The sequence below is a fragment of the Cynoglossus semilaevis genome, chromosome 8, assembly GCF_000523025.1.
Source record: "Cynoglossus semilaevis isolate Cse_v1.0 chromosome 8, Cse_v1.0, whole genome shotgun sequence".
Classification (NCBI taxonomy): domain Eukaryota; kingdom Metazoa; phylum Chordata; class Actinopteri; order Pleuronectiformes; family Cynoglossidae; genus Cynoglossus; species Cynoglossus semilaevis.
In genome coordinates this window covers 20,492,887-20,509,470 of record NC_024314.1, presented here as the reverse complement: position 1 = coordinate 20,509,470, position 16,584 = coordinate 20,492,887, and the positions used below count along the sequence as shown (strand labels likewise).

Below are 16,584 nucleotides of genomic sequence, written 5' to 3'. Positions count from 1 at the left end.
TTTTAGCATCTTTAATAAATTAAAATTCTGTGAAAAAAGACATATAAATCATATGAAATATTTTGACATTCGTACAACTTTACTGTGACAGACTTTGGGCTTTGCGTACATTCCAGGTGTGGAAAAACATACAGTACAGTCACATTCAGGACTTTATTCCTGCAGCATGTAGCTAAAATGCTAAGAGCTAGTCCTTAATATTTTCCTATTAAACCTATTTGTTTGCTTTTTCCTCCAATGAACAGGTCAATTTAATTTACAACCCTCCTGGCCCAACTATGAACTGTTTTTTTTTTCAATCAATGTGTAATATTTAAATTAACCAAAATAAATATAAAATATTTTAAAAACAAAGTGCAAAACATTTGTAGCCTCCAAGCACAACCTGACTGAATGTCATCAACAGGAGCAGCGACCGAAGTGGACACATTTCTTTGCACAAATATAATTGATTGTTAACGAATGTATGAACATCAACTATAGACTATATATAAGAAATAAAAGCAGCCATCCAGCAAAAATGAGGAGGGAACAGTGAATGGAAGTCAGTGGAAACTATCTTACTTCCTCTAGGAGAACTACGAAAGAAATCCTTTAGTGGAGCATTTAGGGTCAGATAAGAGAAAAAAGAGGGGAAAAACAAATTGAAGATTACTAGTACTGACAAAACATAGTAAAAAGTAAAAGTAAAGTAAAAGTAAAGCTAACCTTGCTCCCTCACAAAACATTGTCCAAAAAAGAAAACTTAACCCCCATACTTTGAAAAAAAGCTTTTAATAACGGGATGGACAAAATAAATTAAAAGGCAATTAAAATAAATAAAACTACATACAATAAATTAAAAAATAGCCCACTTAAAGCTGGCTATTAGCTAACAAAAAAATGCTTAATGGTCAGGTAAGTAAGAAGGCTTAAATGTACAAAAGGCCAAAAGTAACTTGTAGTTAGCCTAAAACCACTACCCAACTAAACCATAGGCAGAAAAGATCGGATTCACTAAAAGTTGTACATAAAAAAGTTTAAAGAAACTTCATATTATAAATAAATATATACAGAAAAATGAGCAAGAAAAGCAGGGCAGAGTGGCCGCAGATTGAAGTGCAACATTAGGTGTTAAAACCACACTGGGGTTTTTTTTTAGCTCCTTTTATCTCTAGGCTGGACGACTGCAGCTATTTCCTATATTCGATGTATGACTGTGATCAAATAACGATCTCTTTGGAAATCTCTTTGTACTTAATGAGATAATAAGGGTAACACTGAGCGCTGTCAAAGACCACAAACATGGTAGGCTTCTCCAGGTTGTCTACGCAGGTGTCGTAGAGCCGATGCTTTGTCCTGGTGTTGAGGGGCGGCGGCCGGCGGAAGATGTTCTGCCCCACGATCACCTTTCCCACAAGGACCTTAGCCAGGAACATGTGACGGATCACGGTTTGCCCCTCCCGAGCCGTGTAAGTGTTGGAGAAGGAGGAGTTGATGGCGAAGTACGAGCCGTAGCCATAAGAGACTCCGTTGACGCCGGCCAGGCGGGGGTCAAAGTTGTTGTGGCAGATGTCCTCTGCTGCCTCTTTGGTGGTTCCGTGGAAGACGTGTCTCTCCAGAGGCTCCTTAGATCTGATGTGATGCTTCTGCATGAACAGCTTGGTCCTGCAGAGCCACCACAAGAAATGTTGATGCTTGTTTGAAAAGTTCCAGTAGATTTTACTGCATATTTTAGTACAGAACTGATTACCTTTGGTACCTGTCCCACTGGAACAGGTTCTGGACCTGCTGGATGCTGATTATGTCCAGCTTTGTCTCAGGCAGGCTCTGGAAAAAGAGGCTGTGGATGCTCCGATAGGCCCGTGTCCTAGACGGAACGTCCACAAGGCTGACCTCCTCCTCCTCAAGAATGGGACACCACACTGGGGGATTCCAGGAAGTGAAGTCCTCAAACGGGTTCACATTGAAGTTCAGACGTGGTGGATCATCAGCAGACTCAGCCAGCATCCCTAACCTGGTCGTAGATCAGCAAAACATTTCAGGTTTTAGGGCGGAAAATGCTTCAGAAATTCCAAAGTTTGCAAAAAAGATAAAGAATAGTGAAAATATTCCTGAATATTAGACAGAAATAGCTCAAAGTTGACAAATATAGTAATTAATCAAAAGTCAATGTACAGAATGAGAGCAGGTAAAAAGTCCAGGTAACTGACCCATGGTAAAACTGCCTTAATACAGGGGAGTAAAACTTTGGTCGGCGTCGAATCCCCCTGCAGAACCCGCTTTTAGCACTGGTCTGGGTCATGGTGGTGAAGTCCACCGTGTACTCCTTTGAGTTGATGGAGAACTTGCACACCTGTTCCTTGTCGAGGATCTTCTTTAGCAGTAGAGTGGATACGACCTAAGAAAAACGTAATCCCAAGCAATGCGGAGCTTAAATTTGTCCTCAGAAAAGTAGACTAAGGTCTCACTGAGTGAAAAAAATAGTCCATTGTAAAATAATTTTTAATGCAGTATACGTTGATTTTTTTGGCTTGTCCTGCAAGAAAAGAACATCTACACTTGACAAAGAAATTACACAACCAAACTATGAAAAAAACCTACCGCCAATTACACACATTTTGATCCTATTTAGTAGAAAATATACCATAAAGCATGAAAAGCGGCAACACATAAGTAGCAATCATTTGTGATTGACAGCTGGATCTTCCAATGGGAGCAAGGTTGCTAAAAACAAGTAAAAGCAAATTTTTGAGATTTTGATATGGTGGTGTTAACATAAGTAGAAGATCACTCAATGCTGTCCAACATTTGATCGAGGGAGTGGCTATTACCCTGTCTCCTGCACCCCCCCCTTGCGGGGGGGGTGGCTTTTCCCCTTCCCCCCCCCCCCCCCCCCCCCCCCCCCGGAATTAATCCTTACTACTACGTAATAAATTGCTTTTCTCAATTTGGTTGTAGCCCCGTGGCACAATGACAATAAAGTATATTGTATTGTAAAATGTTACAACCATGAAGTCGAAAGCAATGCACTGTTTTTAGGGGGAAAAAAGAAAAACAAGAGGTAAAGTTGAAACCTTGTCATATTCCTCCCAGTTGGTGCTGTTCCACCAGAATAGTCTCCATTTGGTGGGGAAGTAGGGATTTTTCTCCTCGCTGTCCGAGTTGGTGAGTCGTCTCACTTTCTCATAGTTGTATGCCTTGTCCAACTCCATTGTGTCAAAGCGTAGGGTGTAGGAATCATTTCTGCAACGGTTACAGTAGATCAGCAAAAAGGAGTTGTAATCAACAACAGTAAACAACATCTGTTTACTTTTGCTTACCCGTCCTTGATATGGACCTCGTCTTGGTCCACATCGCAGTAAAGCTTTTCCATTAAGACCTGAGTCTGAGGGGGGAGGTCGACCCATACGTGGGTCAGCGCACAAAACAACTGCCAGTGGAACTGATATGGGGTGTGGTGCTTCTTACACTTCTTGCCGTCAGTACACTTGTTCAGGAGGAAGTCGTCACAGATTTGGATGTCAGAGGAACCCCTAATGTGGAACAAAGAGTTGATGGGGGCTTTGGACGATCTTGTCGTTGTGGGCTGGGTGACAGATAAGCCACCCCTTCTGGGGGTTATAGCGGTAAATGAGTGGACAGGTGGAGGTTGGGTGATGATGAGAGGGAGCGAGAGGACGAGGGAGGCAGCTGGCTCAGAGTTAAAAGGTATATTGGATGGTTGGCCCAGTAATACTTGTGTGTTGTTTTGGGAGAACGTAAGCAAGACGCGAGTGGTGTTCTGGTCTACATCGTGATGCGGCATAATGGACTGGATGACCATGTGAGGCTGCAGGATGTTGGAGGAGACCATTGAATTCAGCACAGCGTCGGTGGAAGGGTCCCTCCCTGGTTTCGAGGTCTTGGGGGTGAACTGAACGCCTATGCTATAAGGGTTAACTGTCCAGGTGACGTCCATGTGCTGGGATCTCATGGCTTCCCACACCGGGAGGTTAATGTTGGTTTCAGAAGGAATTTCCAGGAGGATGAGGGTTGGACTCAAAAATGTGACTTTGGATAATTTTGACGGAGGATCAGAAACACCGGCCGACGTGCTCCTCTTGGTTGCTCTGCTGGATGTTGGAGTGGCCATCTTCAATGTAATCCTAAATCTATTTGTATTACTGGTTTGTTGAGCTTCAGGAATAAAAACAAGAAAGTTAAAAGAAAAAGGACACAAACAAATAAGATGGAAAACATGGAATGATCTGAAATGTCTTCTTGATCATTTATTAGTAACCACAAAATACTTTTTTTTTCAAGTTTGTGTTCTTGATTATACATTCCATCTGATTACATCGCTTACATCAGTTTAATTACAATTTGTCTTTACTTTTATTAAACACTTTTATTAGACTTAATGGATAAACACCAACTGAATGTGAGTGCCTTTAGCATTCTGTTAAAACAGTACATTTTTAAATTTATTTATTTATTTTCTATATTTTATTTATTTCACTTTGAACGTTCAGTGGTGGCAAATGAAGCATATTACTTTTTAATATTTTTTGAGTGATGGTATACTGATTAATTTAAAAACGATAATAGAAATAAATTATGTTTTTGCTGAGTAAATTCACTGTCATTGAAGAAATCACAACACCATATGATGCAACAAACACCAATAAACGTATAAAGCTAAATAATAAACACCTACTAATATTTAAGGAAATTGCTTACGTTTGGGGTTTTAAAGTAAGTTTTTACGTTTCGACAAAAACAATATCTGAGTTTTAAACGCGTTCTTACTCCAATTATACATAAACGTTCCTCTACAAATGACAGTTTTTAGCTTACCAATTATACATAAACGTTCCTCTACAATGACAGTTTTTAGCTTAAAAAAACGTGACATTGTGGAGACTAAATCAATCGTTATTTAACGTCAGCGCCAAACATGTTCTACAATGTTCTACCAGACTGATGACGGACGGCTGTTTATCGGATTTTGACGAAACGATATTTTTGACTGCACTTAGGCACATCAATCAACAATATTATATTTCCAAATTTTAAATAACCTCACGTCAAACCTTTCTCCTGAAACTCCGCGTAGGCTAATTGGGAAGCTAAACCGGCAATAACAGTAAACAACGGGTACATTACCTGCAGTCCTCTAGCCTCCGTGGTGCAGGAAAACGTATGTGAAAAAGATTATGTCCTCGCATACTAGGTACAGAATGTCACTTTCACAATGTAAAAAGGTTAATAAAAGGAACACAGTCACAATTTTAAGACCTGCTAGTGAAAGGAAATCAGCCAACCTTGATGCCTTTGATAGGTACACCATATCAGTGGAGGTATTTTTACTTTTATTAAACCAAATAATAATGTGTTAATATACTATACTATCCCCATTAATTAATTTTGATTTGCAGATGTATATACATTTTAAAGCAAAACATTAAATATTTGATAGATAACATATGAAGAAAATCACCTTTAACTGAGAATCTGAGTTTCAAGCCAAGTATTAAGAGCAAAATGACAGAAAAAACAGGTGTAAAAACAAATGGCTTTGTATTTACTTTACACTCCAGTCACAAAAAACTCCTGTGGCTCAATCGTTATAGGAGACTTGTTGCACCTCAACCTGAAATAGGGGTAGACCTTGGTGATGGCCTGCTTAAATGTGAAAATGTGCACACTGTTTTGTGCGTCGTAAAAAGACACCTGGTCTTTGTTGCAGTCCACTTTCACCCTGATCCTTTTTGGGTTGTGGGGGAGCTGAGTCAGAGGAGTCGTACCTGCAAACAGCTTCTTTTGGAAGTGCAAACACAGGAAGCCGTTTGTCAGCACTGAAGCCACATTTTCTTTCTTCGGGACAGAGGTCAAAGCCACGCCCACAGTCCAGGCTGTGTTGTCACCGAGGTCAACGTCCCAGGTGTGTGTGCCCGTGCTGATACCCTTGTGGCCGAAGACAGCAGTGTCTGGGTCAAACCTCTCTGGGATGTCAGGGAGATTGTGCTTTTGGTCGCTGTCTGTGAAGCTGGTGAGGTCATCTGACAGGTTGAGCCATCGGCAAGCAGTGTTTGGGTTGAGGATGACTGGGCCTGAGGAAAATACAGAAGACTGTTGTCATCGTTTGGCATTTGTCAGTCTGGTTCAGATATGTTTGTTAATAACAAAATATAAAGAAATACATTCAAAGTCGTGGCGCTTTGGCCCAGAGGCAATGTCTCTGTCATTGGTGTGGAACCCCAGGGTTCACCTCCTGGGCAAGTTCGAATCCCGGTTAGGGCGGTTGGTACCTTCCAGTGGACTCACCACCCGCAGGAAGGTTTGGTACGGTGCAATGTGATTTGGGTGGCGACTGCTGCCCCCGCGACCCGGTAACGGATAAGCGGATGAAAATGGATGGATGGATGGCATTCAAAGTCAGAAAAATGCAGCTTTTGTTTCATTACTTTTAACTAGTATCCAGTTTTCTGTCCAGATAGTAGCTACACTTTCATTTCAGTTAACCTAACTTGACCTGTGACAAGGCGAGTCACAGAAGAGTCACGTCTATTTCGAGTACTCGTGGAGTCACAAAACATCGCAAAATGTTTACGTTGAGTTTGACTCCTAGTCACCGACGCAAATCCTGTAAAACCTCAGGAATGCGGTTTGAGTTTCTATGGAGTCAGTGGAAATATGTTTGAGCAGAGTTTTAATCCAAGTCACTGAAGAGAGTTCAACTTGTCGGACAGGCTAAGACGGTTCAGGGTCCACATACAGACTGGCCAGATCAGTACAATCATAACATAATTATCTATAAATATAATTCCAAGTCCATGTTTTTTTTCCCTTGGTTTAATGCAAATAAGTACACATTTATTTGAAAATCTTTACATTGAATGCAAAACATCGCATTTTTTCACTTTCAAAATTAATCAAGCGGGCTAGATTGAACCCCTCAGTAGGCCAATTTTAGTCCATGGGCCACATGTTTGACACTGTAGCCCACCATTGCTGTCAAGCTAAACATGCACCCTAGTCTTTGACTACTTGGGTTTCTAAGACTTGTCTGTACTTACTGTATTTGATGACATTTCGCATCTTCATCCAGACGTTAAAGGCCAGGGTGCCCACATATTTGGCTACGTCTATGAGAGCCCCAGGCTTCAACACTGGGACTTTGCTGTTTAGGCTGTAAAACAATACTGGTTGTAAAAATGCATTTCTTATGTAATAAAAAAAATTGAACATTATCTTTACCTTGTCAAGGTGTTCTTGCAGTTCTAAAGAGGATGAAAAAGTACAGAAAGAGAAAAAGATAAATACAGATAACAAATAAACAAATATATTTTGTATATATTGCCATTCATTTGCTCCTACTTTTAAAAAACAACAACATTAATTTACCTGAAGTATAGAGATGTCCTCCTTTTCTATCGCTGCCTCCAACGTGCTTATGTGTGCAGACATGGAAGCTAACGTTTTGTCCATTTCCGCTATCTTCTGTATCATCGCTCGACTTTTCTCTTCCTCCTCCTCCTTCAGCATCTTCATCCTGTCCTCCTCCTCCGCACGCAGGAAGCTGTGGAGTTTTTCAAACTCCTCCCGGGTTTGTTTTTCCACAGACTGAGACTGGACCTGGTAACAAACATGTGCATGAATGTGACCTCGAGAACACAGCTATACATATGTCCACAGACAGGGCACTGTACCTTGATATGTGCCAAGCAGTTTTCATAGTTTTTCTTCACTTTGTCAAAATCTGTCAACTCTGTCTTCAGCGATTTCAAGGTAGACTTCATTTTGTCCTGGAAAACAAAAATACAAACCAGATGTCTTTATTTTTTTGTTATGAATTTAACCTTGCTTCCATAGTGCAACATTGAAATTGACAACGGCCTACGTTGCAAAGAAACCGAAGGAATGGAAAACAAGGTTAATGGCAGTGAGGTTTAACTCTTAAGACTTGACAAGGTCTAACGGTATGTTCCTGCTTCAGACAAAAGGCCTGTTTTACAAAAGTTTGTTTTATAAAAGTCTGATTCATTTAAAAACTGAATCTGTTTGATGCGATTCAACCACTAAGTTGTCTTTCATTTGACTCATATTCTATGCTGAGCTTTAGTGGGCCACTTTAAATGATGAGGCGAGCCGGATTTGGCCCACGGGCCTTTAGTTTGATACATGTGATCGAGAAATGATGAAGAACAAGTCCAACAGCAACAAGAAATACACGTCTGTCAGACACGGAGACGCCGCCTTAGGTCAACAGTCACATGGTTCAGTTTGTTTTCATCTTGTGGGAGGAGCTTGTTTGCCTTTGTTATGATTCATTTCGAAGTAGATTTGCTTCGTGCAGCTTTAATATTTCAATTGTGTTTCTGATTAAATGATCTCACCTTCATGTCTGCAATGGCCTCACTGACCGGGCAGACTTTGTGCATTTTGTGCTTCTTTGACGTGTGACAGACCAGGCAGATGGGCTCCTGGTCCACCAGGCAGAAGAGCTTCAACCTCTCTGAGTGGACAGGACACATTTCACAGTCAGAAACGCCATCCTCCACCAACTCCTCTTTCTCCTCCAGCTCCTCCCCATGACTGTTGACGGAGTCGCACAGGTTCTTCAGGATGAGGCTGGGCACGGGGTCGTCCACACTGTGGCTTCTGCACAAGGGGCAGTCACGGTTTCTCCCCTGCGTGCCCCAGCACTCCTGCAGGCAGGATTTACAGAAGCTGTGGCTGCACTTGAGCACCACAGGGTTCTTAAAGACGTCGCAGCATATGGAGCAGGAGACGTCCTCCTCAGAGAACACCAGCCTTCTTGCCATGGTGTCCTGCTGTAACCCACCCCCCAGGCAGAACGATCGAAGTGAAAGTGAAACTAGAGCAACAGCAACGTAAACGTTTCAGAAGACTTGTCAACTCCTACCTTTATCTTTAAATTAAATTCACTCTGAAAGGTAGCAGAAGTAAACTGAACATGTTCAGAATCACACACAGAAAAAAAAAAAGACAAACAAGCCTGATCGCATACGTCCCCTGACTGAATATGTGGCTTCACTATCAGCACTTCCTGTTTATTGTCATGATGTCACCACAGAAGGAGGAGGACCTAGAACAGAGGAGGCTTCTTTACCCTTTATTTGACCATCAAAACACCACAAAGCCATCAAACCATTAAAGGACGAAAGGCATAAAGGGCTCATCAGTAAAATTACTTTTTGTTATTTTGTGTCCTTTAAGAAAAGAAGAAAAAAACACCTCCAAAGAGAAAAGTGTTTTTTTTCTCTTGTTATTTATTTCGTCTAACGTTTCTTAATTTTTTGACATGAAACTAGCAACGCAGATGGTCTGTTTGTTCTCCATGAAGGAGAAGATGAGCAGATGTTCAGTCTCCCCCCCTCATTTTTGTCCCACTTCCTGGAACAAGTCAGTTTTAAGAGACACGCTGAGCTCCGCTTTTGACATGCAATAAATCATTTAAATTGTTGATAGTGGAAGCAGGCGGCTGTGGAACGTCATGTAACGTCTTTACGGAACATTAAACTGTTATCGCATGGGTGGGAGTTTATGTATTTATAGCGTAAAAACGACCTTGTCGCAACGTCAATACGTTTATGAGCCCCATATTGTGTGTAATGACAAATGTTTATATAGAAAGAGAACATAGGACATAACGCAGTTTCTCTGTTTTATTGACGAGACGTGTCAGTAAAGGTGTCACAGGGTGTAAAGCTTTAAAAACGTGATATAAATAGCCAAGGAGTAATTTATTTAAATTCTATAAGCAGGTCTGCGGATTAAATGCAGAAAACGGGAAGTCATTATTTGCCCAAGGATACAGTAGGTAAACATTAGTTAAAAATAACGTTCGTGGCCACATTTTTATTTTAAAGAAGTTGAAAGTTGCCAAAAACAAAAATCTGTATTATTGCCAACACACCAAATAGTGACTAATAATGAGCCAAAAGCTAACAGTAGAATGTGACCTGAAAGACGTAAAAGTCATTAAAAAATATTTTAAAAATCCAAATGAACTGACAATTTAAAGGTAACGACACATTTACACAGGTCACATAGTGTAAGAGCGGTCAGTGCTCTTGCCTTACATCACTGGTTCAGGTCCAGTCGGTAACGGTGGTCCAAACATGCTGGATTAGGTTAGCTGTCCACGCTAAAGGTCCACACATATATGTGTGAATGAGCGTGTGAATGGTTGTTTGTCTCTATATGTGGCTCTATAAAGGGTTAGGGTTATTATTTACCCCGTAAGGTCTAGAGATAGAATGTATGAATGAAGCATTTAGACCCTTACACGTCCACAAGCTGCCCACTAGAGGCCAGTATGTCTCCACTTTTGAGAGAATCAGCAAATACTGTCGCTACTGTCCACAAACTAACAACAAATAAAAATAAGAAGTATAAGATGTCTTTCTTTTTTTCCCCACAAATTTGACAAACATCTGAGTTTGCTCTCAGTCTTTACCACTGCACATTCCGCTGCAAAATGTCAACACCATCTCCTAAATTGCCTGTCAGCCACTGTGACCCAGGTTAATGGGGATTCATTATGGCTGGTGTCCGCGGGCCTTCATCAGAGCTGAACGTGGAACGAGGCCGAGCCGGTGAGAGTCTGGTGTTTGTGTCAATCTCCCGGCGTCTAATGAGGACGGACAGGAGAACTCTCTACAGAGTCCAGCCCAGTCTGAACTGTCCAGGGCCCTGAGTCTGCTACAGACAGCATCAGTCAGGAGCCGAACTGACAGAACTGACAAAATATCAGCAACTTCTCCGCAGGATGATGGAGATACTGAGGACTGCAGATGAGGGGAGAGAACACGGAGTCGTCAGCAGCCGAGCGTAACAGTTTCACGTGGATTTCCAGGCCTGCTGTAGAAGTCTATGGGCAAATACTTGGCAAAAAGTCAATAGTATATTACTCTGCTGGGCCGTGTAGTTAAGCCAGTCATTAACAGGGGACTAAGGCCAGTGTATTACAAACGGAGGGAAAGGAGGGAGGAAAGGAAAGATGTGGCTTTATGGTATGGATTGACGGAGTTGGCACGCTGATTTTCCTCGACTTTAAGAATGAGCGGAGGTTTACACACCTGTCTATCTGTTTCAAACCAATACAAAACATTTGTCATCATTAAAGATAAAGTACACATGATTTAACTCAAAACGATATAATCAGTCATTTTGACATAATTTCATATTGATGAGGCAGGTAATTTTGCTTTCCGAATGTTGAGTAATAAAAAATATTACCATTGGACATAAAGCCACTAGGTGGCAGTAATATAATAATGCAGTATGACGGATCTGTGTGTGGAGTAAACTGACCATCAGGAGTATCGTTTATAATTATTTGAGGTTAGAATGCTCACATAAAATTGAGATTTGAGATACCGAAATGTATTTTTACAAGCTACTAAAAATTACACAAGCAGTTTTTTTTTCTATTCTGCTGATGGCCTTAAAAAAACAAGTTGTCAAACCAGTCCCAGTTCAGTGGTTAGCCACCGCCCCACACTTTGGACATGTTCAATTAAAGGACAGCCATTGGTTTATGATATGGTGAAGTCGTTGTAAAGATCCTGATCTTCCTCCAGTGTCCTTCGGAGCTTTTTGACTTCAATACCTTTGTATCTGTCTGATAGCAGCCAAAGGCCATGGATATTGGACTTTGAGAGAGTTGTGCGGTGCTGAATCAGCGTTCGGCGTGAGAAAAGACACTAAGTTTTTAATCTCCCAAGTTTGATTGTAATTGCCATGGGAAAGTCGAGGGTAAGAGACAGGAGAGAGGGACAAGGACGAAGAGGAGCGAATCATCCTTTCTGCCGTATCTCCACGCATTAGAACACTTGTGAGGCACACCAAAAAAAAAAGAAAGAAAAAAAGAAAAGTCATTTCCACTCCATTTGTACTGTGAGCAAACGGCGCTCTTGGGTTTCATCAGCAGAAGCTTTCATTTCATCTCTTCTTTCACACATGAAGTGAGCCCTGCACATAAATTGGATTAAATGCACAATTTGATCAGGCTCCTGAAGACACTCTGAGTACAGACACTTTATTTCTGTTTTTCTGAGTGTGTGTATTGATCTTTCGCTTTGATGAAACTTTGGATGATAATCTCACACTCTAAAAAAAGAGTTGACTGCCAGGTTTGAACACAGTAATATGAAAATATTTAATCTGAGACTAATAAACTGTGCATGTCAAGTCAAAACGCAGAAAATGAAATAGTGATTAATTGAGTGGTTTTCTGAGATTAATCGCATTTAATCACATGGTGAAATGATCTATAAATGTCACTGTTACCTAGCATATACTGTAGATCACAAAGTTGATTTTTATCAAAAGAGGGCAGACATACAGAAAACCCTGTCGTTTAAACACAGATGCGTATTCACAATGTATATACAGTAATACCTTGAGGTACAAGCATAATCTGTTCCAGGACCAAGCTCATCACTCTAATTTCCTTTAATTATTATTTTAATTGTCATTTGTTATAATATTATTTAAGTGTGTGTTGATGTGTGTGACCAACAATTGAAGTCGAATGGTCTGTCAAACCCATTAATGTCTGGGGAGGGGCAACAATCTGACTGCGCCTACACGTAAATACAGCCTGACATTTCTGTAAGACACAGATATAAATGGAACTGGAGATGACTTTGACCTCCGCTGGAGACGCCTCCTGTCTCATGATCCTCCTTGAGTCTCTGGAAGGTCACCAGGTTCTTTCAGATACAGAGAAAAAATGGGAAAAAAACCACTCACACACATGCACACAGCAGCAGCAGCAGCGGCAGCAGCAGCGGCAGCAGCAGCTCAAGCCGGTGGTGTTTAAAGGAGTGACATCAATTCAATAAGGCCCAGGCTGACACGGACAGAGGACGGTAATACAGCAGGGCACAGCAGCTGCTCTCTCTCCATCTCTTTCCAAAGTCATTTCTCCTCCTGGCTTCTTCCACCTTTTTTTTCCTTTCCTCCCCTTCAAACTCCAAATCCAGCGAAGCAGACGGATGACAATTTTGTTTTAGCCGGATGAATGTGCTGTATGTGATGACCCACATCTTTATTCCTGTTTTTCCCCTCCCTCCTCACTCCTCTGATGTCAGAGGAGTGAGGAGAGAATCAAGAAGTGGAGAGAGTGTGGGGGAAAACGCTGAAATTGATTTTTTTTTTCTTTTCCAGGGATGTTATAGATTTTTAAGTGGGAGAGATATTTGAAAATGTAGAAATATCCGTGATATATAAATAATAATAATACATAATATTACAAATTTTAAAGAATTACTAAATCTGTTTAGTAACTGAACAAAACTGAACAAAAAAAAAAAACAGTGATGCCTTGATTAGCAATAATGCTGCCCTCTCTATCCTTTTTGCAATTTTATTCGACATATAGCGGATTTCTTATTACATTCTTCACCCCTACCCAGCAGGTGGTGGTATTTCAACTCAAAGAATGCAAAGCTGTTGATAAAAACCAAAAAAGAAAAGAAAAACATTTTCAAAAGATTTCAATATGTCTCCCAGGCATAAGTCAGAGTCTTCCGATGTTTATATGTCCTGGATTATGATGTAACCGCTGTGTTAGCGTAGGTGAGTGTCATTGGGAGTTATGTACAGTTTGTGCGTTCCGACTTACAGCGAAAATCCATTCTCCTTATGCCCCTCACCCAGCTTTCACAACTCTCCTTCACCGTAAAGCCTTCACCTTATCTGCCTCACCCGAAGATAAAAAAGTAGCCGAATGTGACTTTGTTTGCTGCGACATGGAACCGACCCAAAGCAACAGGAGGCTCTAGTCTCTTTACTGCTCGGATGGATGTTCCTCCTCCGCCTCCACGACACCCCCAGGACCTCTATCTGGTCATAAACGCACATTAAAAGTAGATTGGTGAGACGGATGCTCCTCCCTCTGAGGCCCTATAGTAGAGCAAACACGTGATGTGCACTGCTGGTTGGAGACCTGCAGAATACCCCGCTGAACCCTTTATATCCATCACGTGCTGTGGGTGTGATAGTGCAGTGATAAAAGCACAGGGTGACACATCTGAGAGTGTGTGATGCCCATAATTTGCTTGATAAACGACCTGAAAGCAACAGGGACCTGGATGAAACATAGAAGATGATGCATTAAAGATACATGAGGGGTTCTTGTTCTTTGTAGGGCGGTGAGTGTGTGTGCGTGTGTTCAGGTAGATAAATCAAACACATCTCAGATAGGTCAAATATTTGCTCTGGGTCTTTTGATTGTTTTCTACTGTGACCTGAGCCTTCATTAACATTCCTGAAGCTCCACACGTTTCAGCCATTGACACTTTGTCAGTGTTTCATCTCTTGCTGTAATAACCTGTCTTCAACACACCAAAGACTTATAACAAGGACTAACCTAAAAACCTGGAAAAGGGGGAGGTTTATCTAGGGGGCGCCAAGTATAACTCTAGGCAAACAAAAGAAGGCATTAACTTAATGGTCGGTGTGCTAATTGATCGATAGCTTGTTTCAATGTCAGTCATAGTAATCGTTATTATTGCTACCTACCTTAGAAACGTTTGTAAAATTTAGCTCTGCTCAAAAGTTGCCATACATTTCAATTGACATCTGACCAGCTAATGTTTGCGTTTTCGTGCCATATTGATTAGACCTAGCATGAGCGACAAGCTTTAGCTTAAAGATAGCATTAACCATAGGCTTAGAGCTTTGTTACAAATGAACATTTTTTTCTAATTCACATTAAAGAATTGGAAAAAATACAACAATTTTTAGCCTTACTTATGGAAAATTAAAGGAAACTGTTTTTTACTTTTGTCCTTGTGTGACCTCTGTGTTCATTAACATTCCTTATGCTGCCATCATTCCAGCTGGAGACGTTTCCGTCAGGTCTTGTTAATATATTTTATCTCAGCTGCAAAGAGGATTGAAGCGATAAATAAATCCCTGTAGCCAGAAACAGGATTGCAGCTTTCACCTGACTTAAAGGTGTTGACAACAGCATTAATCCTGTAATCTGGGCCGTCAGCAGCAGCAGCAGCAGCAGCAGCAGCAACACTAGCAGCAATGTAAAGTCCTCATTATAGGAGTTCCACACAGTTCCACACGTTCACACACACACACCTAATTACAGTCTGTTAGAAGCTCTGCCCTGCCATTAAGGTCGGTGTAATTACCAGTACGACACAACTCTACCACCAACCCTGTGAAAAGTGAGCCAAGTTCTAAATTTCTTTGTAAAAATGAATCATTTTCCCATTGTCCCACCATCAGGGGTCTCCCCAGCGTTTGGTTCGAAAAGTGATTTGCCAACATTTTAGAGTGGATGCCATTCCTTGTGCAATCCAAACTTGGACTTGGTTGACTCGAACCCAGAACATTCTGCAGTACGGCTAGAAGTCGTGAAAGTCTGCTATAAAAATAGATTTTTTTTTATTACATCATTTGCAAAGCCATTTGTGAAGTAATCACATAAGGGAACATTTTTAAGTACAGCTGGGGGAAGTGAAATCTTGTGAATACTAATAGTTACCACACGGGGCACTGTTAAAAAAATGAGCCTGATAAAAATTTACAATATTTGTTGTAACATAATGTCATATTTACAACCACACCTTCACCTTACATTAATGTACTTCTGAAGTATTTCTTCACTAATTTGAAAAGATAATTAAATCAAGTTTTACAGAGGCAAACGTTATCGTCATTGTTTGGTGTTTTCTACAGATTCTACTCCAATCTTCTATGCCCGTTTAAAAAAGTACTTCATTAACCGACCATATGTTGACAAGGTTACTTAAACATTAATCTCTGTTTATTTATTTACATCAGGAACCATTCACATTAATAAACATGAACCTGTAAATGAAACAGATTGCAGCCCATGGCTAATTTACATCTGCTGCCCCTTTGGCAGATGGATGGTATGGAAAATATACCTGAAAATACATCGATGAAAACAACAACTACAAGCAACACAAAAGAGGTAAAAAATACACGAATAATAACCAAGAGGTCAAAACTGAAGGAACATCACGATACTTATGTTTCTCTCTAAAACATCTTAGCCATAATAGTAATGTTTGTACTTAAAGTAAGCAAAGTTATTATTCAGCCGTTTATTCCTTTTCATGGTTATTTATGCCGGAACTATAGTTAAGCGCAACTTAAACGTACCGAAAATAAAGTTACACGATACCGGGTGGTTGCTGCGTATGTTGCTTTGTTTTCGGTCCGTTTAAGGCCAACTGGGAGAAAATGGCAGAAGATGTTTTTTTCTGGCGAAAAAGCGCGTTAAATCAGCCGTGTGGGACTATATCTATAAATATAAAATAAGAAGAATCACCAGGGTGTCGTCTTGAATGACGGCTTGCCAGCATTTAAAGTGTGACATAAAAATGCGGCGAATGGAGGAAATGCCAAAATTAAAGGTAATTACACAGTTTAAACGTCAATGTTTTTCTAACGTTATTAATGTGCCGTTTGCAAAACCTTTGTATGAATAGGACACGCCATTAGCTTTCAGTGCAATGTGACAAGTTAAACGACTTTAACCTAACATTACGTTATATCGTCCATATCTAAATATAGTGTTTATTATTATTATTATTCGTC

At 40.7% G+C, this 16,584-nt stretch overlaps 2 protein-coding genes across 4 annotated transcripts; both read right to left on the bottom strand.

Annotated features, from left to right (window-relative positions):
• Positions 1 to 1,074: 1,074 nt before the first annotated feature.
• Positions 1,075 to 5,216, bottom strand: LOC103382736 (TCDD-inducible poly [ADP-ribose] polymerase-like). Of its 2 annotated transcripts, none has more exons than XM_008315621.3 (6): positions 5,128 to 5,216; positions 3,303 to 4,158; positions 3,057 to 3,225; positions 2,193 to 2,380; positions 1,733 to 1,996; positions 1,075 to 1,647 (listed from the first exon to the last, which is right to left on the bottom strand). In XM_008315621.3, the coding sequence occupies exons 2-6, from the start codon at positions 4,112 to 4,114 to the stop codon at positions 1,203 to 1,205; spliced, it is 1,878 nt and encodes a 625-aa protein (XP_008313843.1). In that variant the 5' UTR covers positions 4,115 to 4,158; positions 5,128 to 5,216; the 3' UTR covers positions 1,075 to 1,202. The 2 variants fall into 2 exon arrangements, with proteins under 2 accessions (XP_008313843.1, XP_008313842.1); XM_008315620.3 differs by having other exon boundaries at positions 5,055 to 5,145.
• trim35-14 (tripartite motif containing 35-14) lies at positions 4,824 to 9,047 on the bottom strand. Of its 2 annotated transcripts, XM_025057554.1 has the most exons (7): positions 8,891 to 9,047; positions 8,361 to 8,798; positions 7,674 to 7,769; positions 7,369 to 7,599; positions 7,222 to 7,244; positions 7,041 to 7,153; positions 4,824 to 6,074 (listed from the first exon to the last, which is right to left on the bottom strand). In XM_025057554.1, the coding sequence occupies exons 2-7, from the start codon at positions 8,787 to 8,789 to the stop codon at positions 5,551 to 5,553; spliced, it is 1,416 nt and encodes a 471-aa protein (XP_024913322.1). In that variant the 5' UTR covers positions 8,790 to 8,798; positions 8,891 to 9,047; the 3' UTR covers positions 4,824 to 5,550. The 2 variants fall into 2 exon arrangements, with proteins under 2 accessions (XP_024913322.1, XP_024913321.1); XM_025057553.1 differs by having other exon boundaries at positions 8,361 to 9,047.
• Between the last annotated feature and the right edge of the window lie 7,537 nt (positions 9,048 to 16,584).

Excerpts from the sequence above, each read along its gene's own strand:
- LOC103382736 (XM_008315620.3), bottom strand. The coding sequence starts at position 5,124 with ATGTACCCGTTGTTTACTGTTATTGCCGGTTTAGCTTCCCAATTAGCC. Across the intron at positions 4,159-5,054 it reads CGCGGAGTTTCAGGAGAAAG|CTCAACAAACCAGTAATACA; the intron begins GTTTGACGTGAG and ends TTATTCCTGAAG. Across the intron at positions 1,648-1,732 it reads CAGTGGGACAGGTACCAAAG|GACCAAGCTGTTCATGCAGA; the intron begins GTAATCAGTTCT and ends GTGGCTCTGCAG.
- trim35-14 (XM_025057553.1), bottom strand. The coding sequence starts at position 8,789 with ATGGCAAGAAGGCTGGTGTTCTCTGAGGAGGACGTCTCCTGCTCCATA. Across the intron at positions 7,770-8,360 it reads AGGCCATTGCAGACATGAAG|GACAAAATGAAGTCTACCTT; the intron begins GTGAGATCATTT and ends TTTGTTTTCCAG. Across the intron at positions 7,245-7,368 it reads AGGACATCTCTATACTTCAG|AACTGCAAGAACACCTTGAC; the intron begins GTAAATTAATGT and ends CATCCTCTTTAG.